At 35.6% G+C, this 27,004-nt stretch overlaps 1 protein-coding gene across 1 annotated transcript in view; it reads right to left on the bottom strand.

Moving 5' to 3' along the window:
- Nucleotides 1-27,004, bottom strand: part of LMNB1 (lamin B1) — a 62,344-nt gene that overhangs the window by 15,234 nt on the left and 20,106 nt on the right. Inside the window, exons 3-6 of the mRNA XM_044657605.1 lie at nt 26,425-26,550; nt 17,313-17,483; nt 15,857-15,982; nt 798-1,018 (exon numbers count right to left, since the gene is read on the bottom strand). Coding sequence (XP_044513540.1) covers nt 798-1,018; nt 15,857-15,982; nt 17,313-17,483; nt 26,425-26,550 — 644 coding nt within the window. The remainder of the gene's footprint in view (nt 1-797; nt 1,019-15,856; nt 15,983-17,312; nt 17,484-26,424; nt 26,551-27,004) is intronic.

Below are 27,004 nucleotides of genomic sequence, written 5' to 3'. Positions count from 1 at the left end.
TACTTTACATTTATAGATCAGATTCTTTAAATGGGAACAAAAATAACTGAAAATTTCCCGGTCCACTAGGTACTCTCAAAAATAGTAGAATAATCACTTTTAGAATATATTTAACATAAATTACATGAAAGCTAGCCTGATCCAGTTGGCAGTTGGAACTGTATACTATAATTATTGCAAATTTGTTTATAAGTTCTTATGCGGAAGCATAATTCAAAACAATAGTGTTGAAACACAAAATGTTACATTTCTATCTTATCTCATATTTTAAGTTTGTCTTAAATAATTCTATATCATAATTCCCTTATAAGGATTAGCACCAAACATTACTACATAGATACACTAATGGCTTATATTTATGTGTGTGTCACACACACACACACACACACATTTTTACCCCAGTTAGTATCTATAATTGTAATGCCTTAAAATGCTTTAAAATTTTATCCCTATCATATAGTTAAGCTATGGTAAATGAAAAGTTCACAGGAAATCTCATACTGTAAGATATAATCTAGCAGCAAAATGTTTTAGTTTTTAGCCACATTTTCTGCTTATAAAAGAGAACTATGATCTGTTATTTTCTTTCCATGAAAGCTTTAGAAGAAAAAACAAGGTTGGTCATTATTTTTTTACATTTAAGTGCTGAAAGAAAAATATAAATTTTCTTTAAAAGAAAAAATCACAAAAAGATAGGGAGGGCATACATGTATGCATTCTAGTTACTGCACGTGACTTCATAAAACTTGTTAACATAAAAAAAGCATGCCACTTTCCATTGGCATTTAATTTCTTACCTTTCTTCCTCAACTGCCAACAGTTTCCTATATGTACTAATTTCCAGATCTAGGGCTAACTTTACATCAAAAAGCTCTTCATAATCATGTAAATATTTATGCATTTGATTTCTTATTTCTGCGACTTCCTTTTCTTTATTGGACAACAGTTGTCGAGAGTTTTCTCTTTCTTTCTCAAGCAAATCCTCTAGCTCTTGCGTCCTAGCCAAACATGTTCTGAACTGTAAATATAAAGAAAAATATTAGTCTTTTCCAGGGTATCATTTATTTATTTATTTTCCAGAAAGACTTTTTTTCTTTTAAAACTTTTAATTAATTAAGGACATTTTCCCATGGTTATAGGAATCATGTTCTATCTCTCCCCTTATACCATCCACCTCCCAGAGCCAACACACAATTCCACTGGGTTTTACATGTGTCATTGATCAAGACCTATTTCCGTATTATTGATATTTGTGCAAGGGTGCTCATTTTGAATCAACATCCCCAGTTATATCCCCATCCTCTCATGTGATCAGGTAGTTGTTTTTCTTTTCTGTGTTTCTACTCCCACAGTTCTTCCTCTAAATGTGGATAGCATTCTTTCTCACAAGTCCCTCAGAGTTGTCCTGGATCATTGCATAGTTGCTAGTAGAGGTCTATCACGTTTGATTTTACTCTGAGTATAATGTTCTTCTGGTTCTGCGTCTTTCACTCTGCATCAATTCCTAGAGGTCATTCCAGTTCACATGGAATTCCTCCAGTTCATTATTCCTTTGAGCACAATAATATTCCATTACCAACAGATACCACAATTTGTTCAGCCATTCCCCAATTGAAGGGCATATCCTTGTTTTCCAGTTTTTTGCCACCGAAAAGAGCGTGGCTATAAATATTTTTGCACAAGTCTTTTTCCTTATGATCTCTTTGGGGTATAAACCCAGCAGTGGTCTGGCTGGTTCAAAAGGCAGGCAGTCTTTTAGCACTCTTTGGGCGTAGTTCCAAATTGCCATCCAGAATGGTTGGATCCATTAACAACTCCACCATGCATTAATGTCCCAAATTTGCCACATCCTCTCCAACATTTATTACTTTCCTTTGCTGTCATGTTAGTCAATCTGCAAGGAGTGAAGTGGTACCTCAAAGTTGTTTTGATTTGCATTTCTCTAATTATTAGAGATTTAGAACACTTTTTCATGTGTTTATTGATACTTTTGATTTCTTTATCTGAAGATTGTCTATTCATGACCATTTATCAATTGAGGAATGACTTGATTTTTTTTGACAACTGATTTAGCTCCTTATAAATTTGAATAATTAGACCTTTGTCAGAGATTTTTGTTATAAAGATTTTTTTTGTAGTTTGTTGCTTCCCTTCTAATTTTGGTTGCATTGGTTTTGTTTGTACAAACCCTTTTTAATTTAATGTAATCAAAATTATTTATTGTACATTTTGTAATTTTTTCTAACTCTTTCTTGGTCTTAAAATCTTTCCTTTCCCAAAGATCTGACAAATATACTATTCTGTGTTCACCTAATTTGCTTGTAGTTTCTTTCTTTATATTCAAGTCATTCACTCATTCTGAGTTTATCTTGGTGTAGGGTGTGAGATATTGATCTAAACCTAATCTCTCCCATATTGTTTTAAATTTTTTCCCAGAAGTTTTTGTCAAATAGTGGATTTTTATCCCAAAAGCTGGGCTCTTTTGGTTTATCATAGAGTGTCTTGCTGAGGTTACTTACCCTAAGTCTATTCCACTGATCCTCCCTTCTGTCTCTCCAGTACCATACTGATGACCACTGCTTTATAGTAAAGTTTAAGATCTGGTACTGCAAAGGCCACTTTCCTTCACATTTTTTTTTCATTATTTCTTGAGGGTATTTTTTAATCTGCCATATCAATCACTAGGTAGGTTGGAAAATGAATAGATTTTATATATTCATAACTAAATGTAGATAAATAGATAATATGTATGTATATACTGAGAGGATTGAATCAAAGCAAGCGCAACTTCAAAAGGAAGAAGTCCTATGTCCTTAAAATATACATTACAATGACCAAAATATACTAAATAAAATGTGGCATTACAAATTTTCTCCAAATTGCTGCTTTATTCTGCATTTATAAAAATCTCTTAGGATTGGAACAACTAGAAATCACTGTATTCAAAGCTAAACTGAATAAAACACTAGATTATTTGACCTCAACAGTATTAAAAGATGTGAATATTTGAAATACTTGGAAACTAAAAACACAATCTTGAATATTGGCTATGTGTATGTGTATTTTTTAAAAACCTGCATAGAAAAGCAGAATAATTTGTTTATAAATCTTTCATATTGTCTATCCTGAAATAAGCATCTATTAATATGGATTATAATAATGACACATTAGGAAAGTCCTCCTAAGAAACTTTCTGGGTGAATTGTGTTATTCCAAGGTTAATTCCTAAAGAATATCAAATAAAAGGTGTATAATATGGGTTTTTTCCCCAGATTTTTTTAAAGTAGAAATTTGTAGTAGTATAAAGTTATTGTAGTTGAGGAGTTAAGTGCCAGCTCAGTCAAATGAAAAATGAAATATTAGACATATTGCAGCAAAAAGTTCATCTCGGAAAACCTACATGGCTCAGTAACTAATCTTTTTTGAATTCTAAATTTTACAAAACCAAATAAAATAAGCATTTCCATATACAAAGAAAAAGATTATACAGAAATGAAATAACAAATCTCTTATATGTTTAGCTTACTTTTCTTCATATCTACATAATAAATACGCAAGTGTCCCAAATCCCTCCTAACCTTCCCTGCATCAACATATACATATAAATTAAATCTGTCACGTTTCACCTTTAAGTTCACTTTCTGGAGGTAATATGTACAGCTTATTTTTCCACCATTAATTCTGTGGCTGTGTATAATGTTCACCTGGTTCTACTCATTTCAGTGTTCATTATCTTGTGTATTTCTTTCCAAGTTTTTTTAAAAATCAGCCTGTTCATTGCTTCTTATAGCTTAGTAGTATTCCATCACAATCATATATCACAATTTGTTTAGCCAGTCTCCAACCTATGGACATCCTTTCAATTTCCAATTCTTTGCCACCACAAAGAGAATTGTTATAAATATTCTGGAATATATGGGTTCTTTTCCTTTTCTCCTGATCTTTTTGGGAAATAGACCCAGTGATGTATTGTTAGGTCTAAACATATACAGAATTTTATAACTCTGTGGTTATAATTCCAAATTGTTCTCCAAAATGATTGGATCAATTCACAGCTCCACCAGCAGTGTACTGGTGTTACCATTTTCCCATATTCCTTGCAACATTTCTCATTTTGTCCTTTTGTCATTTTAGCCAGTTGGATGGGGGCGAGGTGATATCTCAAGAGTTGTTTTGGTTGGCATTTCTCTAATCTGTAGTGATTTAGGGCATTTTTTTTTTCACAAATATGACTTTGATTTCCTTATCTGAAAATTACCTGTTCATATCTTTTGCCCACATATCAATTAGGAGATGATTCTCACTCATATAAATTTGACAAAGTTCCCTCTATATTTTATATTTTATATTATATTTATATATCTCTATTCAAGAGGCTGTCTATAAAAAATTTCCCCCAATTTTCTGCCTTCCTTCTAATCTGGGTAGAATTTTTTTAACATGAAAACCTTTCAATTTAATGTACTCAAAATGATACATTTTACATTTCACAATGCTATCTATTGTGTGCTGACTCATAAATTCCTCTTCTGTCCATAAATCTGATAGGTAATATGTTCCCTATACTTCTTTTTTTTTTTTTTTTAAACCCTTGTACTTCGGTGCATTGTCTCATAGGTGGAAGATTGGTAAGGGTGGGCAATGGGGGTCAAGTGACTTGCCCAGGGTCACACAGCTGGGAAGTGGCTGAGGCCGGGTTTGAACCCAGGACCTCCTGTCTCTAGGCCTGACTCTTATTCCACTGAGCTACCCAGCTGCCCCCCCCCATACTTCTAATTTACTTAAGAGATCTCCTTTTATGTCTACACCACATATCCTTTTTGATCTTATGCTACTCAGTAGTAATCTTACAACTTTCCCCACCACAGAGAAATCTCTTCATCAACAGAAAATAAGAGTTAGTTTAAAAAAGAGTGAAAAATCCAAAGCTTCAGAAAGCTTGCTACATTAAAACTCCCTTACATATGGGTTGTGCCTTTTAAGATTTACTTGGCTCAGTATATAAAAAGTTCAGTTTGTTGATTCAATGGGCAACAGAAGCAGAAAAGCTGAATCAACTATGTTTTCTAAATATTTTAATCAAATATCCTTCCCCTGATATGGCTAAGTAAAATTCTGTTAACAACCAAATCTACAAATACTTCATTTTATTCTAATATAGAATCTAAACTAACAAGGGACCAGTCTAAGCCAGGCATTTCCTATAATACTTAACCTTTATCAACACTATAAAAATGAACAATTCTGAAAAACTTAAAACTCTGATAAATGCAAGATCAATCATGATTCCAGAGAAACTCATCTTCTGACAGAAAAGTGATGACTAAAATTCAGACACATAATTGCTTATGTAGATATATGAATTTTCTTTGCTTGACTATGCTTATTCTTTTCTTGGGGTGGTAGAAGGGAGGGACAAGGAGTAAAAAAGGAACAACTTCATAAGTGAAAAAAATTGAAACAAAAACTTATTAAGTTGCACACATTCCATGGGGCACACTAAAAAATTATTAGGAGTAAGGACAGAAGCACCACAGCTATCTTGCCTGCCTCTACTGCTCTCATTCTTTGCCTGTACTTAGGGCAATTGGAAATTCTATGGAAGAGTCTTTCCACATGTTTGTAATTTACAAATAAATGTATATTGGCTCAAAATAGTTTTACTTATAGGGTGCTCAATTGGCAACTACAAGTTCCACCTAATCATAATGCATTATGGAAGGGAAGAAGGGAGAATAGGGAAATAATGAAATTTTAAAAATAAAGCATGGGAAACAACAAATTGGGAAAAAATCTTTATAACGAAAAACTCTGACAGGGGTCTAATCACTCAAATATACAAGGAGTTAAAGCAATTGTATAAAACATCAAGCCATTCCCCAATTGATAAATGGGCAAGAGACATGAATAGGCAATTTTCAGGTAAAGAAATCAAAAGTATCAATAAGCACATGAGAAAGTGTTCCAAATCTCTAATAATTAGAGAAATGCAAATCAAAACAACTCTGAGGTATCACCTCACACCTAGCAGATTGGCTAAAATGAAAGAAGGGGAGAGTAATGAATGTTGGAGGGGATGTGGCAAAACTGGGACATTAATGCATTGCTGGTGGAGTTGTGAACTGATCCAGTCATTCTGGCTGGCAATTTGGAATCATGCTCAAAGGGCTATAAAAGAATGCCTTCCCTTTGATCCAGCCATACCATTGCTGGGTTTGTACCCCAAAGAGATCATAGATAAACAGACTTGTACGAAAATATTCATAGCTGAACTTTTTGTGGTGGCAACAAATTGGAAAAGGAGGGTATGTCCTTCAATTGGGGAATGGCTGAACAAACTGTGGTATATGCGGGTGATGGAATACTATTGTGCTAAAAGGAATAATAAACTGGAGGAGTTCCAGGCGAACTGGAGAGACCTCCAGGAACTGATGCAGAGCGAAAGGAGCAGAGGCAGAAGAACTCTATACACAGAGACTGATATACTGTGGTAAAATTGAATGTAATGGACCTCTGTACTAGCAGCAATACAATGACCCAGGACAATTCTGAGGGATTTATGGTAAAGAAAGCTACCCACATTCAGAGGAAGGACTGCAGGAGAGGAAACATATAAGAAAAACAACTGCTTGAACGCATGGGTCGGGGTGGACATGATTGAGGGTGTGGACTCGAAACTACCACACCAATGCAACTACCAACAATTTGGAAATTGGTCTTGATCAAGGACATATGACAAAACTAGTGGAAATGCGCATGGGCCATGGCTGGGGGTGTGTGTGTGGGGGGGTTTGAAGGGGAAAGGTGGAGCATGAATCATGTAACCATGTTAAAAATGAATATTAATAAATGTTAAAAAAAATAAAGCATAATAAAGTCTATTCTGCTTCTTTTATCCCATGCTTCAAATGTGAAAAGTTTATCATATGTAGCTATTAAAAGAAGTAAAAAACTAATTAGTTGAACAAGACAAAGGGAAGAAAATGCTCATTTCAAATTTCAAAAAAGTCATTTCAAATTTTAAGTTGGGTTTTTTTTTAAGTTCCCCTTTATTATAGTTCATGGTGGAAAGGGAACAAATGACACTTAAAAAATTTTGTAGACAAAAAAAATTGAAAATAAATCAGGATACCTTGAATTACTTTAAACATATAACATTGGTAGGTGATTAAAAATGCTAGGTTTTAGGCTCAGCTTTGCCATTAACTAGTTATATGACTGAGCTCTTTTTGACTTTTTCATCTGAAAAATAAGGGAGAAGCCCTAAATGTCCTATAAAATCCTAAAATCCCTTCTAGTTATAAATGGCATGAATTATTTTGCTTCAGACTTTTTGTGTTCCTTATTTTATTAAAGTTTTAATGGGATTGAGGATAGAACTTCCTGGTTAAGATGGCGGCTCAGTAAAAAGCAACATCTTAACCACTCCTAACCGAAACGTATAGGACTCCTCAAGAATACATAAAAACAAATCCAGAGGAATGAAGGGACTCCACAACAGGGCGCAGCATTGAAGGTACGTGGAATTGGGGCATTTCCATGCTATAAGGGGGTGAAATAGCTCTCACTAAAACGCAAGTTGAGCAACTCCCTCCCCCACCCCACACCACCTACAGTGCCAAAGCCAGGGCACAAGAGCTAGAGCAAGCTTGGGGCACCCATTAAGTCCTTGGCAGCTACCTGGGGTCACCAGGGCCTGTTCCTGAGAGCAGCAATACTTAAGAACCCAAGAGGCTAAAGAGCGTGCGTGGACTTTGAAGGCAGACCCTGAGCGCAGGCGCAAGCTCAGGCTCTTGAGTCCACAGATCGTGAGCACAGGAGTGGACATTGAGTGAGGATCCAGTGCAGAGGGGTGCACAACTGTGGAAACAGCGCCCTGAAACTATTAAAGGAGCCTCAGACAGAATAACAAACAAGGGAGGCTTGATCCTAAGAACAACGAGATCTCAGACTTCAAGAGCCTAGAGAGTGCAAACAGACTCTGGGTGTGAGGAAAAACCTGAGAGGACGCAGGGCTTACAATGGCAAGCCATTCTCAAGAACCCCAAAAGAGAAAGATCATCAAGAAGAAATCTGGAACACTGGACAACTTTTACACAGAGAAAGTCCAGGCAGCAGAGCAAACAGCAGAGGAGAACAAACAAGTGATCACATCCAAACCTTCCCAAAATAATGAAAACTGGTCACAAGCTATTGAAGAGTTCAAATCTGAGATGATAAGAAAGATGGAAGAGATCTGGCAAGAAAATAACAGTTTAAAAGGCAGAATTTCACAATTGGAAAGTGAGGCAAGTCAACTGAAGACCAGAAATGACCAGATTGAAAAGGAAAACCAAAAGATTATAACCGAAAACCAGTCCCTAAAGGCTAGAATTGAGCAATTAGAAGCTAATGATCTCTCAAGACAGCAAGAACAAATAAAACAAAGTCAAAAGATTGATAAAATAGAAGGAAACATGAAATATCTCAATGAGAAATTGACAGATCAAGAGTGGATTAGAAACCAAAATCCTACCATATGCTGTCTACAAGAAACACATATGAGGCAGGTAGACACACACAAGTTTAAGGTTAAGGGCTTGAGCAAAATCTTTTGGGCATCAAATGAGAAAAAGGCAGGAGTGGCTATTATGATCTCTGACAAAGCTGAAGTAAAAATAGATATGATTAAAAAAGACAGGGAACGTCATTACATCCCGATTAAAGGCAGTATAAACAATGAGGAAATAATACTGCTCAATATGTTTGCACCAAGTGGCATAGCATCCAAATTCATAAAGGAGAAACTGGCAGGGCTCAAGAAGAAAATAAATAGTAAAACCATAATACCTACCCTTACCAATCTTCCACCTATAAGTCAATAAACAGAAGTTAAGGGTTTAAAATTAAAAAAAAAAACCATAATAGTGGGAGATTTAAATATTCCTCTTTCAGATCTAGATAAATCAAACCAAAAAATAAATAAGGAAGAGGTAAGAGAGGTGAATGAAGTCCTAGAAATATTAGATTTAATTGATATGTGGAGAAAAATATATAGGGACAAAAAGGAATACACCTTCTTTTCAGCTGCACATGGTACATTCACAAAGATTGACAATGTAATAGGGCATAGAAACATTGCAAACAAAAGCAAAAGAGCAGAAATAATAAATGTAACCTTCTCAGATCATAATGCAATAAAAATAATAATTAGTAAGGGCACCTGGACAGGCAAATCAAAAACTAATTGGAAATTAAACAATTATGATTCTCCAAAACCAATTAGTCAAAGAAGAAATCATACAAACAATCAACAATTTCATTGAAGAGAATGACAATGATGAGACATCCTACCAAACTCTGTGGGATGCAGCCAAGGCAGTACTCAGGGGGAAATTTATATCCTTGAGTGCATATATTAACAAATTAAGGAGGGCAGAGATTAATGAATTGGGTATGTAACTCAAAAAATTAGAAAGCAAGCAAATTAAAAATCCCCAGATAAAAACTAAATTAGAAATACTAAAAATCAAGGGAGAAATTAATAAAATCGAAAGTAAAAGAACTATTGAATTAATAAATAAGACTAGAAGCTGGTAATTTGAAAAAACAGATAAAATAGACAAAGTACTGGTCAATCTAATAAAAAAAAGAAAGAAGAAAACCAAATTGACAGTATCAAAGATGAAAAGGGAGACCTCACCTCTAATGAGGGGGAAATTAAGGCAATCATTAAAAACGATTTCGCCCAATTATATGGCAATAAATATAATAATTTATGAGATATGGATGAATATTTACAAAAATATAAATTGCCTAGATTAACAGCAAAAGAAATAGAATACCTAAATAATCCCATATCAGAAAAAGAAATTGAACAAGCCATCAAAGAACTCCCTAAGAAAAAATCGCCAGGGCCTGATGGATTCACAAGTGAATTCTATCAGACATTCAAAGAGCAACTAATCCCAATACTATACAAATTATCTGATATGATAAGCAAAGAAGGAGTCCTACCAAATTCCTTTTATGACACAAATATGGTACTGATTCCAAAGCCAGGGAGATCAAAAACAGAGAAAGAAAACTACAGACCAATCTCCCTAATGAACATAGATGCAAAAATCTTAAATAGAATACTAGCAAAGAGACTCCAGCAAGTAATTAAGAAGATCATCCACCATGATCAGGTGGGATTTATACCAGGAATGCAAGGATGGTTCAACATTAGGAAAACCATCCACGTAATTGACCATATCAACAGTCTAATAAACAAAAATCACATGATTATCTCAATAGATGCTGAAAAAGCCTTTGACAAAATACAGCATCCATTCCTATTGAAAACACTGAAAAGTATAGGAATAGAAGGACCTTTCCTAAAAATAATAAACAGCATATACATAAAACCATCAACAAGCATTATATGCAATGGGGATAAATTAGAAGCCTTCCCAATAAGATCAGGAGTGAAACAAGGATGCCCATTATCACCTCTATTATTCAACATAGTACTAGAAACACTAGCTGTAGCAATTAGAGAAGAAAAAGAAATTGAAGGTATCAAAATAGGCAAGGAGGAGACTAAGCTATCACTCTTTGCAGATGATATGATGGTCTACTTAAAAAATCCTAGAGAATGAACTAAGAAGCTTGTAGAAATAATCAACAACTTTAGCAGAGTTGCAGGATACAAAATAAATGCACATAAATCATCAGCATTTCTATATATTTCCAACACATTAGAGCAGCAAGAGCTAGAAAGAGAAACACCATTTAAAATCACCCTAGACAATATAAAATACTTGGGAATCTATCTACCAAAACAAACAATTATACGAAAACAACTACAAAACACTTTCCAAACACATAAAACTGGATCTCAACAATTGGAAAGCCATTGATTGTTCATGGGTAGGACAAGCTAACATAATAAAAATGACCATTCTACCCAAATTAATTTACCTATTTAGCGCCATACCTATTAAACTACCAAAAAACTTCTTTACTGAATTAGGAAAAACTATAACAAATTTCATTTTGAATAACAAAAGGTCAAGAATATCAAGGGAAATAATGAAAAAAAAATGTGAAGGAAGGGGGCCTAGCAGTACCAGATATTAAACTATACTATAAAGCAGCAGTCATCAAAACAATATGGTAGTGGCTAAGAAACAGAAGGCAGGATCAGTGGAATAGACTTGGGGTAAATGACATCAGCAAGACAGTGTATGATAAACCCAAAGAGCCCAACTTTTGGGACATGAATCTACTATTTGACAAAAACTGCTGGGAAATTTGGAAAACAATATGGGGGAGATTAGGTTTAGATCAACATCTCACACCCTACACCAAGATAAATTCAGAATGGGTGAATGACCTGAATATAAAGAGGGAAACTATAAATAAGTTAAGTGAACACAGAATAGTATACCTATCAGATCTCTGGGAAAGGAAAGATTTTAAAACCAAGCAAGAGTTAGAGAAAATTACAAAATATAAATTAAATGGTTTTGATTATATTAAGCTAAAAAGCTTTTGTACAAACAAAAACAATGTAGTCAAAATCAGAAGGGAAACAACAAATTGGGAAAAAATCTTTATAACAAAAAACTCTGACGGGTCTAATTACTTAAATATGCAAAGAGTTAAATCAATTGTATAAAAAATCAAGCCATTCCCCAATTGATAAATGGGCAAGAGACATGAATAGGCAATTTTCAGGTAAAGAAATCAAAAGTATCAATCAGCACATGAAAAAGGGTTCTAAATCTCTAATAATTAGAGAAATGCAAATCAAAACAACTCTGAGGTATCACCTCACACCTAGCAGAGAACCTTACCAATGGAAGATGTTCTAGAAACTTAGCTATGTGGTTTGGAGACCAAAGGTAGAATAAGGACTCAATTTTAACTTTTAGTCTCACATATAAGTCTTCACTATAATAAACAAGGGCATCAGATAAAAACCAATGGAGACCTTAGAATATGGTCACTCTGAACCTCCAGAACCTCTCAGTAGGCAAACAGTGACTGAGTCCAGCAGCAGTCTGTAGAAATTCAACTACACATAAACTAATAGCTGCAAACCAAAACCAAGTCAGGTACTTGCAGAGACCAGACCAGGGAAGTAGCAAACACATTTTCCCCCTAGAGTAGTACCAGTTTAGAAGCAATGAGAAGTTACAGGCTTCCCTAGTGGATTGCAAAGCAAAAAAATGACAGAAGAAATTAAAACTGAAGCCAGACTCCCTACTCTCAGAAATGAGTAGAGAGCAACACCAATAATGTACAAAATCATAGGCTGGAAAAATAAGCAAGCAAAAAAATTAACTATGGTCTTTGAGAAATAAACACAGAAGACAATGACTTGAAAACATCATTGAGCAAAGCCTGAAAGGAAAATACAGACTGTACACAAACCCAATAAGCATTTCTAGAAGAATTTCAGAAAGAGATCACTAAAAAAACAAAAAAAATTTTCATCAGATAAGACTTAGAGGAAAATATGTGAGAAAGAAATGACAATTATGGCTGAAAATTATGAAAAGAGAATGGACATAAGGGGCAGCTCATACAAAAGCTGACTGAAATCTTCAAAGTCACACAGTAAGAGGAAGTTATCCCCTACGACAGTGTTGGCAAACCTTTTAGAAAGGAAGTGCTCACATTGGGCTGCTGGGAAGAGGGGTGGGGCACATGTATAATGTCCTCAGGCAGTGGAGAGGGGGAACAGAGCAGCCCCCTTCGGCATGCTGGGGCATGCATGCCACATCTTCGCCAACTTAGCCCTAGAAAATCAAGGATGACTCCACTGTCCATCTCTATAAAGGAAAAAGAAACAGGCTGTCCTATGACTATCACAAGACAGTCTCTCTCTTAGCCATTGCTAACAAAATTCTTGCCAGTCCTTTAATAGATTGATCCTTCACCTGAAGACAGTCATCTATCAGAGTCAATATGGCTTCAGAAAGGGACAGGGAATACTCAATATGGTTTGTTGCCCAACAACTCTAGGAGATATGCCAGGAACAGAACAGAGATCTATACCTCATTTGTGGATCTGACCAAGGCATTTGATACTATTGGTCATAAGGACTTGGAGAAGATTATGGTAAAATTAAGTTGCTCAGAGTAGTTCATCAGTATCGTATGCCCATGCTTGCGTGGGTTCTGGATAATGGATGATGGTATGTTTACTCAGTCACCAACAGAATGAAGTAAGGCTGTGATTATTCTTGTGCTTTTAACCATGATGTTTTCAGCATGTCAGACTCCTTCAATGAGGATGAAAATGACATCAAGGTCAGCCACAACACTGATGTTTAAATAATTTAACTTGAAAAGGCTACAAGCAAGATTAAAGTGAAGAGAGAGCTGATACATGACTTTTTCTTCCCAGAAGATTGTATATTCAATTCAGCCTCTGAAACTGAGATGCAACAGAATACTGATTGATTTTCTGTGCTAATTTTGGCTTGACAATTAACTCACACCAAGAAAATAGTCTCTACTAGCCAGCAGCACACCATTCATACATGGAACTATTAGTTACAGCAAATAGAGAAATTCTGAATGCTGTGGATAAACTTACCTTGGGATTATATTTTCCAGAGATGTATACATAGATGATGAGATTGATGCATGTAAGGAAAGTATGGAAGGGAAAAGGTGTTAGGCTGCCTACCAAAGTCTGTAGAACCATTGTGCTGACCTCACTGTGTCTCTGTGAAACCTGGACAGCTTATCAGCACCATGCCAGGAAATGCAGTCATTTCCATTTGAATTATATTAGGAAGATTCTGAAGAACAAATAGCAAGATAAGATACTGGACACCAAGGCCCTTTCTCAAGCTGAACTGCTAAAGCATTCAAAAATCCTATTGAACAAAGCATAACTGATGGGTTGGCCATATTGTTCAAATGCCAAATGTACATTTGCCTAAAAGGCTATTTTATGGAGAATTCACACAAACACCCAAAGCAAGCACTTTTAGAGGTCCGAAGGACATTTTAAAGGTCTCTCTGAAGACCTTGAGCATCCATTGTGAGACATGGGAGCACTGACAAGGGACCATCCAGCATGGTGTGCCACATCACAGAAGGCGCTATACTCTATGAACAAAGCAGAATTATAGTAGGTCAAAAGAAATATGAGATGCACAAATTTAGAGATATCTCCATCTGAATTGTTCATGCACACTATTTGTGCCCAATCCATGGCAGAGTCTTGGGAGCTCCTATGGTCTGATCAGCCATAGTCAGACACATCCAACATAATGAGTAATTTTGGTCCTCTATGAGTATGAAGGATCAGAACACAATACACACAATAAATCAGAAATATTCAAATGGGGAAAGGGACTTTTTTTTGGAAAACGGGATTTTTAGCTAGAAATTGAAAGAAGTCAAGGAACATGGAGCAGAAGGAAGACAAGAATTCAGTGCTCTGGGTAAAGCCATTGAAATTCAAAATGCACAGAAGTAGGAAATAGAATGCTTTGTGCAAGGAATAGCAAGGAAGCCAGAGTCACTGGATCTCAGAGTATGTGGAAGGGGGTGTTGTGAGGAAGATTATTATTTAGTTATTAGCTTAGTATTAATATTAGACCTAGCAAGAAGGGCTGAAGAATTCCAAGACAGAATGGGGAAGCAGGAAGTGGCTCTTGCTCACTGAGAAGGACTCCATGGTGGTTGGGACAAGTAGTAACTTGTAGTTACAAGTAGTAACCTGGGAGACCTCAGAACTAGTGGAGTTGCACCCTGACTCCCTGGGATCCTGGAGTGTGGAGAAGGTTGGAAGCAGAGGACATCTATCCTGCATGACAGCACTGAGTAGGGGGTGATCTGTGATCTGGTGGACAGCTTGCAGACTTCCTCTCCCTACTGGGCTACTTTGGACCATCAGTTCTGGAGGAGTTGGTTCCTGGCATCTTGAAAACATCTCTGGACTCTACTGTGAGGATTCCCACTCCAGTACTGTTATTCTCTGTGCCTTGCCTGGCTTAGGTCTTAGGTTAGTGTAGATAAGTCCCTCCCTTGACCCTGTGGTTTGCCCTTTGCTTGTAAGAGTAGAATCCCTTATTCCCATCCTTTATTATTGTTTCCCACAATTAAACTGTTATAAACCTTTACCTTTTACTTGCTGGTTTCCATAGGCCTAGACTAGATACTGCAGGGTGGCAGTTGGGCCCAACTGCCACTTCAGTAGCAGTCACCTCCTTGGCAGTAAAACCTGGTCTCCCAACCTTGTTTGGTTCTGTCCATCTGTCATTCCTGTCTCCCTCACCCCATTGTGAACCCACAGACAATTTAGTTAACTTCCCTGGTAATCCTCCATTACAGGGGTCAAGTGTAAGAAAATAGAAAAAGGACAGGTAATGAAGGACTTTGAATGCCAAACAGAGGATTTACGATTTTATATTTGATCCGGGAGGTAATGAAAAAATTACTGAATGGGGTAGGGATGGCAGGGTGGGAAAACTGACGTGGCTGGAAGATCTGCACTTTAAAATGTTCACTGTGTTACAACTAGTTGAGATCTCCCATATCCAATCCTTTACTGAATTCTGTTCATTTTGTCTTTGTTAATTCCTCTCATATTCTCTAATGTAGCCCCCCTTCTCTGCACTGACAATACTACCGCTCTAGTCAGGCCTTCATCACATCATGCCTGAACTATTGTAATAGCCTGCTGTTTGGTCTCTCTGCCCCAAATCTCCTTCTACTCCAGTCTAATACTTAGTTGTCACGTTTAGTTGTCATCTAGGATCTGGTGACACTGGCTTCCTTGCTCTTCTTTGCAAATAAACAAGGCAGAAGAAGTTATAAGACCATGCTAGAGGACTTCAAGTCTTAGTGGCAAACACTTACTTACCTCTTTCTGTAAGTTAGAAAGTTGAGATGAAAGGTTGTCAATCTTCATATGACTTTCCATCAGTTCTTCTCTTGCACTGTTTATAGTGGATGCAGTTATCTCTGAAGACAACCTAGCATTCTCAAGCTAAGTAAAATAAAACCAAGTTAGTTTCATCATATAAATTAGCACTAAGAAATGCAGAAGCATGAGTCAACAAGATACATTACACAAATGATTTTGTTAGTAAAGAGTTGATGAAATACAGGAAAAGCATCATAAAGTTTCCTGATCTTGAAACAGAGAACTAAATTGTCTTTGACTTGCATACCATTTGCTACATAGAGACAGTTTCAATAAGTGAATAACAATAATGTGGCTAATGACAACCCCAACAATTTTGATATTAACTCATTTGATATTTCTTCCATTCAAATTTTAACATCTCATAAACTTCCAAACTGGGAAATATCGATTCTAGTGTGGTAGTTACTAGGACAGAGAAAAACATTAAGGACATCAAATCCTTAACCTAGCCAATTCTAAAAACCAAGAAATAATCATGAGATAGTAAATTTAAGGTTGTTTAAAACCAGATATAAAATAAGTTATTATAGTATTAGGTATTATAACTAGCATTCATTAAAACAAAAAAAAATCACTAATTTAAAAGATTTAGGTTTCTCCACACTGAGGGAGGAGGAAGGAAACAAGCATTTTTAAATGCCCACTATGTGCCAGACATTGTGCTAAATATTTAAAAGATATTAATTCATTTAATCCTCACAACAACCTTGGGAGACAGATGCTACAGTTAATGGAAATGAGGCATATACTCTATATTTATCCCCAGAGAAGATAAAGTGACTTGCATAGGTTCCCATGGGTGGTTAACTTTTTGAAAATATGAAAACATATTTGAAATCAAGTCTTCTTGACTTCAATCCTACTGCTCACTACATCATGATGAGACAGGTCAACAGGATATACTCATCACATAAGTCTTAGTTTCAAATAAGAATATATTAGTCCTACATTCTCCTGGTAATTCTCAAAATTATTTGACTCATAAAACACTAAGAAAATCTGAAACTGAGTAAAAGAGGGATAATTTCTCTGATTCAAATTTGTGATTCATTTCAGAAATGTAAAACTTAGCTATAGCTAAAAGATTGTGAAATGACTTTGTGTAGTATTGACAAGGGATCAGAAAAATTTTAAACAAATATTTTTAAAAGGGCAAGGCATCATGGAGTAGTGGGTAGTTAGGCTCAAAGATAAGAAGATCTGGTTTCAAGTACTGTATGTGACAGACTGACGTAGCCTAATGACTTCAACTTGTAGCATCCTAAGGCAATTCTTTTAAGTTGCTGGTGGTGGTCTGCATTAGTATTGGAGAGTCCTCATAAGGAGTTCCCTATATTCATGAAATTGTAAGTCCAACTACAAAAAAATAAATTTGAAAAGAATTTCTCACTTTGTCATGATAACTTTGTTCCAGTTCTTCTTTGTACAATTTCACTTTTTCATCGAGTTGCTCTCTCACTTCTCGGAGTGCTTGAGCCAACTTGTACTCATACTCAGTCTGATGTCCAGAATCCACTTCAACTAAGCTTGTTTCAAGCTTCCTTCTTACTGCTTTGAGCTCCTAGGAAAAGAGAAAAGAAAAACTCATCTCTTACCATAAGAATGTTAGACACTAGAGTAATTTAAAATTACATAGGTTAGCATTCTCAACCCTAAACTATGGTAGCCATTAACAACTTAGCCACGAGGGGAAAAAAATACCTGATCATAATAGAATGAAATACTAGAATTAACCACAAATGCAAATCTCTAAGTCCTTGGTCAGAGCAAAGGGAAAATTAGCATAATTTCTAGTAAAAGAAGGAATCAGAAAAAGAAATCAATCAGTAACAAGCTGTTCCTGGTCAAAGTCTTTTTTTAAAGAACCCTTAGAATCGATATGTGAAAATTTATTTTTCATATATTGTTCTAATTCCTATATGTTAGGGAGAATTTTTGTGTATTCCTGTGTTTGGGAGCTGGGTCAAAAATATCATCTAGTCTGATGCTTTTTGCATTTTTTTGCCTTGGGGAAACCCAAGGAATCTTTTCCTTTTTAACAGAATTTGGCTAATAAATGAAAGGGAGAAGGATTTTTCCAGTGTACATGCAAAACTTTACTTGGCTATGTATCTGATGGACCACCTCTTAAAAAGCCATCACCAATTAAAGATATCTTGGTATGGTCTACAGAGAGGCTGAAAGAGATCCCCAAAACCTATTGACTCAGTTCAGGTAGTCCCTGGTCCCCAAGAAACTTTATTAGTTATGATGCTGGCCTGATTAATAAACCTGATAAAATCAACAAACTTATATCCTAACCCAGAAATCAATCTCTTGAGATAATTTTAATAGTAAAAGTTTTGGCTGACCACAAATGGGACTATTGAATCTTCCTTTTACTAAACAGAAAAGTTTCACTACAACACTAGGTCTACATAGGAACTTTTCTTCCCCAGAATGATTCCTTTTTCTGTTGAGTAAAAGGTAGAGGAAGTTCATCCCTGCTCCTGATAATGAGATCAATCTGTGTATAAGAATTATGTCATGTGTGTATATTAAATGTAGGTATGTTAAATATATCATTTTGTAAGGTATGTCTGTCTCGTATATTAGGTGTATATGTTAACTGTGTCATTTTGTAAGCACTGAGAATCTACGGTTGATTAATCTAGAGATGGATGGATAAGGTTACTTAAATAGTTGTATGTAGAGATGGGCATTAAGTTTGGTTTCTGTGTCAGGCTTTTTTTTTTTTTTTTAGAAAAACAATTTCTTGATAAGTGGGAAGACTAACCAGAAACTGGAGGTGGCTAGCATGTCCCTTAACCCCCAGAGTGGAGTGAATGGGGCTATGTGAAAATCTCTGTGTAAGGTTTAGTTTTCAAGAAGTCTTGAGAAGCAAGGGAAGCCCTTTAAATTAATTCAGTAAGTCACAATTTTGTACAACTTATAGTTGGTTGGTTTGGTTAGATTTTGTTTTTGTGTGTGTCTGCCTGTCTCTCTGTGAGGTGAACTAAGAAGCTGGAAGAGGGAAAAAGTGAATTTTCAAGTCATAGCCAGCTTCTTATCTGACTAGAATTAAAGGCTTCAATTGGAATTCTGAAAAGCCTTGCTTTGTGTTTAGACAAGCAATGTCCTATTTTTTTTTTTTAGGCCTGGTATTCTGTTGTAACATCTGATATACAATCTGTAGTAACTTGAGCTGAGAACTTTTTTCCAAGTTTTGTTATATTTAAAATAGATAAAAATTTAAGCTAGCTACAGTTAATATTTTGTTAATTTGGCATTTACCATCATTGCAAAATTATAGTTTATTTTGTTGTATTGTCTGTCTACTTGTTAACATTTTTTAATGTCTTTGTAAAATGTAGAAAAATCTTTGTATTTGTTCTTGTGAATTGGAAATTTAGAGTATTTCTAATCATCTTAAAATTTGGCTAAACTTCCTTTTTATGAAATAACCTGGGAAACAGAGGTGATCAAAGAGCACAGAAATGGCCCCCGCTCAGACCTGACATACTGTCCCTCTCTCCTTCCTGTCCTGATAACAAGCAGTCCTGAGTTTCTTCCTGCCTTGAGATCTCCAAAGATCTCCCACCCTTTTGTTTGAATGCTCCAACCCTCATGCACCCACTGTCTCAAAACTGTAATTGGTCTCTCAGTGAGACAAACAATAGGATTACTGCTCCCCATGCATGCTGCTTTACTTAATAAAGAGTTTGTACTTAACTCCACTCATTTTTTTGTACCTCACTTTACAATTTGGTGTCAGAGAAGTGGGACCAAATCCAAGATCTCTAATTCCATGCTGGAGACTGTGCTTTGGAGGTTCTGACTGGGTGAATGGAATCTCTGCTTCAGTCCAACTCCAGGCTTCTTGTCTTAAGAAGTAAGGGTTCTTTTATTGAGTGAAGCCTGGACTAGTTCTGATCATGTATAGCAAAAAGATCCTGGGTAAGTCCTCCCTGTGATAACTCCAAGAAACCCCAAAGAGCCACTCTGTCCTTAAGGAAGAGCATAGAGAGAGACAGAAAAATCCTGGCCTTGGTCAGATAGGTTTAAGGAAATGATTTCTCACTATGGAGTAGATACAAACACTTGGCATTCTTATAGGAATAAAGGACCTGGCAGCTTGAATAAGGTACCTCTCTGTTCTATGTCTTTTCACCAGTGCTCCAGTGGTTTTTGTGTTAACCTGGGATAAAAGGACCTGGTCTGTCCTGCCAGAGGAAAAGGGGCTTCCTTTTGGCCACGAGAAGCTCTGGGCTCCTGGTGTTCTCCATGGAATAAGGGGAACTGCTTCATTTCAATAGGAAAAGAGAGCTCCCTATTGCCCAAAGGGGCTCCAGGCATTCTTAGAGGAAAGGACCCGGTCATGGTCTGTTTAGGTGGAGGTGCCATCCTCTGCTGATAGGCCCTTTCCTCCTATCCCAGGTATTTCAGGTGGGCCATATCCTGTCAGGCTTCCAGTTTGGGGTAGGGGACTTGAATGTACCATTAGGTCTGAGAGCTTTTCAGGATTGATTAAAAGGACAAAAGGACTGACTGGCTTTTGTGTATTGAACTGCTTCAATATTTTGAAAAGAAAACTGACATTTTCAAAGTGAGTTCTCTTATTGGTTATGATTTTACTGCATCAGAAGTCAATGTAAATAATATTTCTTTAATGGAATTCTACTTGATATTAGATAACTTCATACAGGGATTGAAATGTGACAAAGCAATTCTCTGTAAGATCATTTGAAAAGTTGGATAAAATTTTATTTTATATTTTAAATTCTCAAATATTGTTTATGGTAAGTTGAAATTTGGCAAAGTTTAAAGATTAAAGATAATGCTAAAGTTATTTCTCTAATTTGGGCAATATTAAATCACTAACTTATATTAGGTATAGAAATTATATATTTGGGAAAGTGATGCTATTTATATTCTAATGCATTTTTCTGAAATTTTATTTTAATTCTGGCTCTAAGCTCTAATTTTGAAGCATTGAGTTTTATTCTACTTGACTACTAGAAGAAATAAGTTTATGTATCAATTGGACATTTTCTTAAAATGAAAAAATTTCAGTAACTGATGTAAATCTCTTTATTTGCTTAAAATACATAACATTTGAAATTTTTTTCCCCTTCATAACTACTCCTTGACTAGAGGGAGAGTATCAGAGCGGGTAGCTAACGAAGGATCTGTTTATTTTATAGAACTATTTTTGAAACATATTTGATAAAGTGTTAAAACTTAGAAATATTTTCTCATCTGAAGTATTGTCACTTGGCTAAACATGTGTCATGTTTTGATATTGGGATATCAAGTATGATAATTTTTTCTCTTATATTCTAATATTTGGGAGGGGTTGTTAGCTTAAGTTTGAAAAAAAGTCATAGTTCATTCCACTAAAAATCTTTGTTAGGCCAGTTTATCAGATCTTATCAGGACTTCTGCCAATGTTTTGAAACTGAACTGTCATACTTAACTGAGTTTTATAAGTGAATTTTATTTTGGATTATTTGGAAAATCATGAAATAATAATTACTTGAATTAACAAATAATTCAAATATAGTGGAGGTACATTTTTGAATCTACTTTTCACTCTGAAAGTCTAATTATTCTTATGACAGATCAGTAGTATACCTGATTGATACTGAAGCATGAAGAAAACAGTATTTGACCCTAAGCTTTTGACCTGATGATTTTGCTTTCAAGGGAAGACAGTTTTTGTTTTGAGTCAGAAGTCTCATGTGCAATCACTTATCTTAGACAAAAATTATTTATATTCTGTCTTTTATTACTTCTAAGTAACATCTTAACCTGTTACTTGTTGTAATACTAACACTTGTACATGGGATATATTCTGTAATGCAAGTAGATTACCCAAAGGTATGGAGAAGATCTAAGAACATTATGATGTAAATACTATCTAGGTTATTTGAGCATGCTTAGAAACAGGTCAGGTTTGACTACAGATAACTTGTTTGATACAATGTAACAATTTGCCTACCTTTATGGATCCCAACCCAAATCTATTGCTTTAACAGAGGAGTGAGACATTTTTTTTGGTTGAATTCTTATATATTGCCTTCTAGTTTAGGCATAGAAGCCACATGTTTGCCCAGAATTTTTATCAAGGACCTTGCAGAAGGCTAAGATTCTTTGCAGAATTTCATCCTCCTGGGGGAAGGGGGGTGCATGAGAGGGATTGAGAGATTAAAAATTAAAACTGGTGAAGATTAAAGTAAATAAAAATAGACAGCAATAAATAATAGAAGTGAGATAAGTGAAAGTTTTTGAAAAGTATAAAAGATCAGGTGATTATACCTGTCAAATCTGTTTCTAATCGATTCTAAGGCATTGAGTATGTTTAAATTCTGAGTTAAAATTTTGGGGTATATTTTATCAACTTTGCTCCTTTCAGTCTATTATTGGCAGTTTTCCAAAGCAGGTGTTTGGTTCAGACAGAAAAAAACCCAACAGCAGCAGAAAGCATAAGAAATGTAAATTCTCTAGTATAGAGGTCCATAATTGGATATCTTTAATATTAATAAAATTAGAATCTCAAGGTTTGAGTTAGCTCTCACCATCTGGCCTATTTAAGATTAAAAATTAATATCCAATACTCCAAGTATTATATTTTATAAGATTTATTAATAATCCCTTGAAGTAGAGGAAAGTGATAGCCTGAGTAAAGAGCCATTTTTCCCAGACTGCATTCACGGGAGAAGAGAGAGAGAAGGCAGAGTCAGAAACTATTATCTCCAAAATGTAAGGACTCAATGCCCATTATGACCTCTATTATTTAACATCGTATTAGAAACACTAGCAGTAGCAATTAGAGAAGAAAAAGAAATTGAAGGTATTAAAATAGGCAATGAGGAGGCCAAGCTATCACTCTTTGCAGATGATATGGTGGTCTACTTAAAGAATCCTAGAGAATCAAGTAAAAAACTAGTGCAAATAATCAACAACTTTAACTAAACAATCAACAATAAGCAAAGGTTCAGGATATAAAATAAACCCATATAAATCATTAGCATATATATATATATATATATATATATATATATATATTTCTAACACATCCCAGCAGCAAGAGTTAGAAAGAGAAATACCACTTAAAATCACCTTGGACAAAACAAAATACTTAGGAATCTCTCTGCCAAGATATACACAGGAATTATATGAACACAGTTACAAAACACTTTCTACACAGTTAAAAGTAGATCTAAAGAATAGGAAAAACATTAATCGCTCATAGGACCCTAACATAATAAAAATGACAATCCTCCCCAAATTAATCTACTTATTTAGTGCCATACCTATCAAACTACCAAGAAACTTTTTTACTGAATTAGAAAAAACTATAACAGAATTCATTTGGAAGAACAAAATATCAAGAATATCAAGGCAAATAATGAAAAAAAATGTGAAGGTTGGTGGCCTAGCAGTATCAGAAACTGTACTATAAGGCAGTGGTCAACAAAACAATATGGTACTGGCTAAGAGACAGAAGAGAGGATTAGTGGAATTGACTTGGGGTAAGTGTCCTCAGCAAGACAGTCTATGATAAACCCAAAGAGCCAAGCTTTTGGGACAAAAATCCACTATTTGACAAAAACTTCTGGGAAAATTGGAAAACAATATGGGAGAGATTGTGTTTAGATCAACATCTTACCCCCTACACCAAGATAAACTCAGAATGGGTGAATGACTTGAATATAAAGAAAGAAACTATAAGTAAATTAGGTGAACACAGAATAGTATATTTGTCAGATCTTTGGGAAAGGAAATTTTAAGACCAAGCAAGAGTTAGAAAAAATTGGAAAATGTACAATAAATAATTTTGATTATACAAACAAAAACAATGCAACCAAAATTAGAAGGGAAGCAACACATCGGGAAAAAATCTTTATAACAAAAACGTCTGACAAATGTCTATTACTCAAATTTATAAGGAGCTAAATCAATTGTACAAAAAAAAAAATCAAACCATTCCCCAATTGATAAATGGACAAGGGGCATGAATAGGCAATTTTCAGATAAGGAAATCAAAAGTATCAATAAGCACCTGAAAAAGTGCTCTAAATCTCCAATAATTAGAGAAATGCAAATCAAAACAACTCTGAGGCACCACCTCACACCTAGCAGATTGGCTTAACATGACAGCAAAGGAAAGTAATAAATGTTGGAGGGGATGCAGCAAAATTGGGGCATTGCTGGTGGAGTTGTGAATTGATCCAACCATTCTGGATGGCAATTTGGAACTACGCTCAAAGAGCTCTAAAAGACTACCTCTGCCCTTTGATCCAGCCAGACCACTGTTGGGTTTATACCCCAAAGAGATCATAGGGAAAAAGACTTGTACAAAAATATTTATAGCCACGCTCTTTGTAGTGGCAAAAAATTGGAAAACGAGGGTATGCCCTTCAATTGGGTAATGGCTGAACAAATTGTGGTAGCTGTTGGTAATGGAATACTGCTGTGCTCAAAGGAATAATGAAGTGGAGGAATTCCATGTGAACTAGAATGACCTTCAGGAATTGATGCAGAGTGAAAGGAGCAGAACCAGGAGAACATTATACACAGAGACTGATACACTATGGCACAATCTAATGTAATGGACTTCTCTACATCAGCAATGCAATGATCCAGGGCAACTCTGATGGATTTATGAGAAAGAATGCTATTCACATTCAGAGGAAGAACTGTTGGAGTACAAACACAGAAGAAAAACTGCCTGATCACATGGGTTGATGGGGATGACTAGGGATATTGACTCTAAATGAGCACCCTAGTGCAAATATCAATAACATGGAAATAGGTCTTGATCAATGAAACAACATTTTTTTTCTTCTTTCCCAAAGCATGTTTGGATTGACAAGGATATAAATTTCTTTTTGGTGGGAGAGGAAAAAATGGAGTACTAAGCAACTTTCCTCATGTCTGCCCAGAGGTTCTCTCCTTCCCTCTTCACTGGCATTTCAGGTGGGCCACACCTGCCAGTCTGAGCTTGGAGAAAGGAATTTAACATTGCAATAAATCAAGTTGATTTATTGTTTAATAAGGAATAATAAGAATTATTGTTTTAAAAGCACTATGAATTGATGTAGTTAACAAAAAAAATTTATCAGGCTTTTGAAAGGAGAGGGAGCTGAAATTTTCAAAATAAGTTAAAAGTTCTCTTATTGGATTATAATTGTATTGAATCAGAACTCAATGTAAATAATAATGATAAATAAACCATCTGTTATTTAAGCTGACTTGCAAAAGGAGGCCTCCAAAATCCATAGCAATAGGTGTAAAAAAGATGGACACCAGGGATGTTAAAATATAATCTAAATGGTTGTGGGAACACACTGGGTTGTAGGAGAGACAGGACCAGGATAGGGAGACCAGAGTACACAGCTAAGCTGCTCCTAACTGACAAGAATGGCTGTTGGCCAACTGTCAGCCAGCTCACCACTAGGCCAGAGTCTTTGAAACCAGCAGGCAAGGTAAAAGCTTTTAACAGTTTTAATTATGTTCAACTAAATAAAGGTGGAATAGGGGATTCTACTCTAAAACTTAAAAGGGCAAAACCACAGGGCAAGGAGATGACTTGTCTACTCTAATTTTAGTGATCTAAGCAGGCAGAGCCCAAAGGAGCAGTAATGGAGTATCTGGGAGGCTACTTCAAACCTGGTTCTAGCCAGGTTTGACCAGCACAGCTAAAGGGGCTGAGGGTGGCTTTGAGGGTTTCTCATGGTAATCCACAGATGATCACAGGATGCCAAAAGTCAAGTTGGTCCAAGGTATCCAAGTAGAGAGAGTGTGTTTGAGATGCTGTCCACCAGGATCCCAAACTCCTCCTCCACCTGGTGCTGCTCTGTAGGTCTTGTCCCCTTGCTAGATGCCACCACCACTCAGGGAATCAGGATGTAGGTCTGAGATTTCTCAGGGCTAACAGTTTTTGCCTACCACTAATGGAGTCTCTCTCAGGGCACACGGCACTTCCTGCTCCTTCATTCCATCTTGGAATGCTCCAGTCCTTCCTGCTAGGTCCATCCTTAATACTTAATTAATTACTAACTAATCTTCCTCACAACATAGGGAAAACTGTCATCATTCTCTGAAACATCATTTAGAAAGACTCCAACTTACTACTCACCTGTTCATAGACATTGCATGCCAGAAAAAAGATCTCATAATCAGGTAAATCCTCTTTCATCTATTGTCTTTATCTGCCTCATTTGGCATGGTGACTATGAGTTGCCTTCATAGGCATCGAATAAGATTCCACTAAGGGCTACATATCTGAACCCAAGCCTCCAGAAATTGGTCACAATAGCTACTGCTATGATAAATAAAACACTTAACTATTAATCAATCAATAATTAATTTTATATGCAGCAATTTCAGTTCCTTGTTAAGGCTGATCAGCAGCAATGGTACTTGAACAATTTATATCACCTCTTAAAAGGTAAACCACCAATGCAAGTAAAGAGCATTTTTATTTTTTACTTTAAAGTTCAAAGTTATTTTTTTACCTCCTCATACAAATTTTTTTGAAATTTCAGTTCTGCAGTGAGGCTCTGACAACAGTTCTCAAGATCCACTTTACGTAAGGCTTCATCTGCTAATTGCTTCTTTGCAGCTTCCAGGGAAGCTTCCAGCTAGAAAAAGTATATATAATTAGTGGCAATAAACATATATGGAAAAAAAGAATCTCTACACAATAATCATACACCACATAGTTCGTGATAAGAAAATCTGAAACTATCTCTGAATCAAGTCAAACTTAGTAAATTTTAAATATCATGTATGTATATTTGTTCTGAGTATCTTATAGAAAGTAATATTTAAATATCCAAGGTCAATCAAAGACAAAATGCAACATCAAGTGAATCTTTAATTTCTGCCAATAGAGAATGAGAAATAAAATTAAAATAAATAGAAAAGCTTCATTTTGGCAGGCACAGTATTTTATTTATCTGTTGGATTTAATAGAGTATCTAGGGACACAAAAGGACTTCAAGAAATATTTGCTGAATGGAATTTTTAAAAATTAAATTAAACACTCAATTTCTTAATTTTGTCAAATATTTTATCCTTTTCTTTTAACAAGAG

Source organism: Gracilinanus agilis, chromosome 1 (genome assembly GCF_016433145.1).
Source record: "Gracilinanus agilis isolate LMUSP501 chromosome 1, AgileGrace, whole genome shotgun sequence".
In the NCBI taxonomy this organism is placed as follows: Eukaryota; Metazoa; Chordata; class Mammalia; order Didelphimorphia; family Didelphidae; genus Gracilinanus; species Gracilinanus agilis.
Note: the sequence above shows the minus strand (reverse complement) of the source record. Positions and strands in the feature narration are given on the sequence as shown.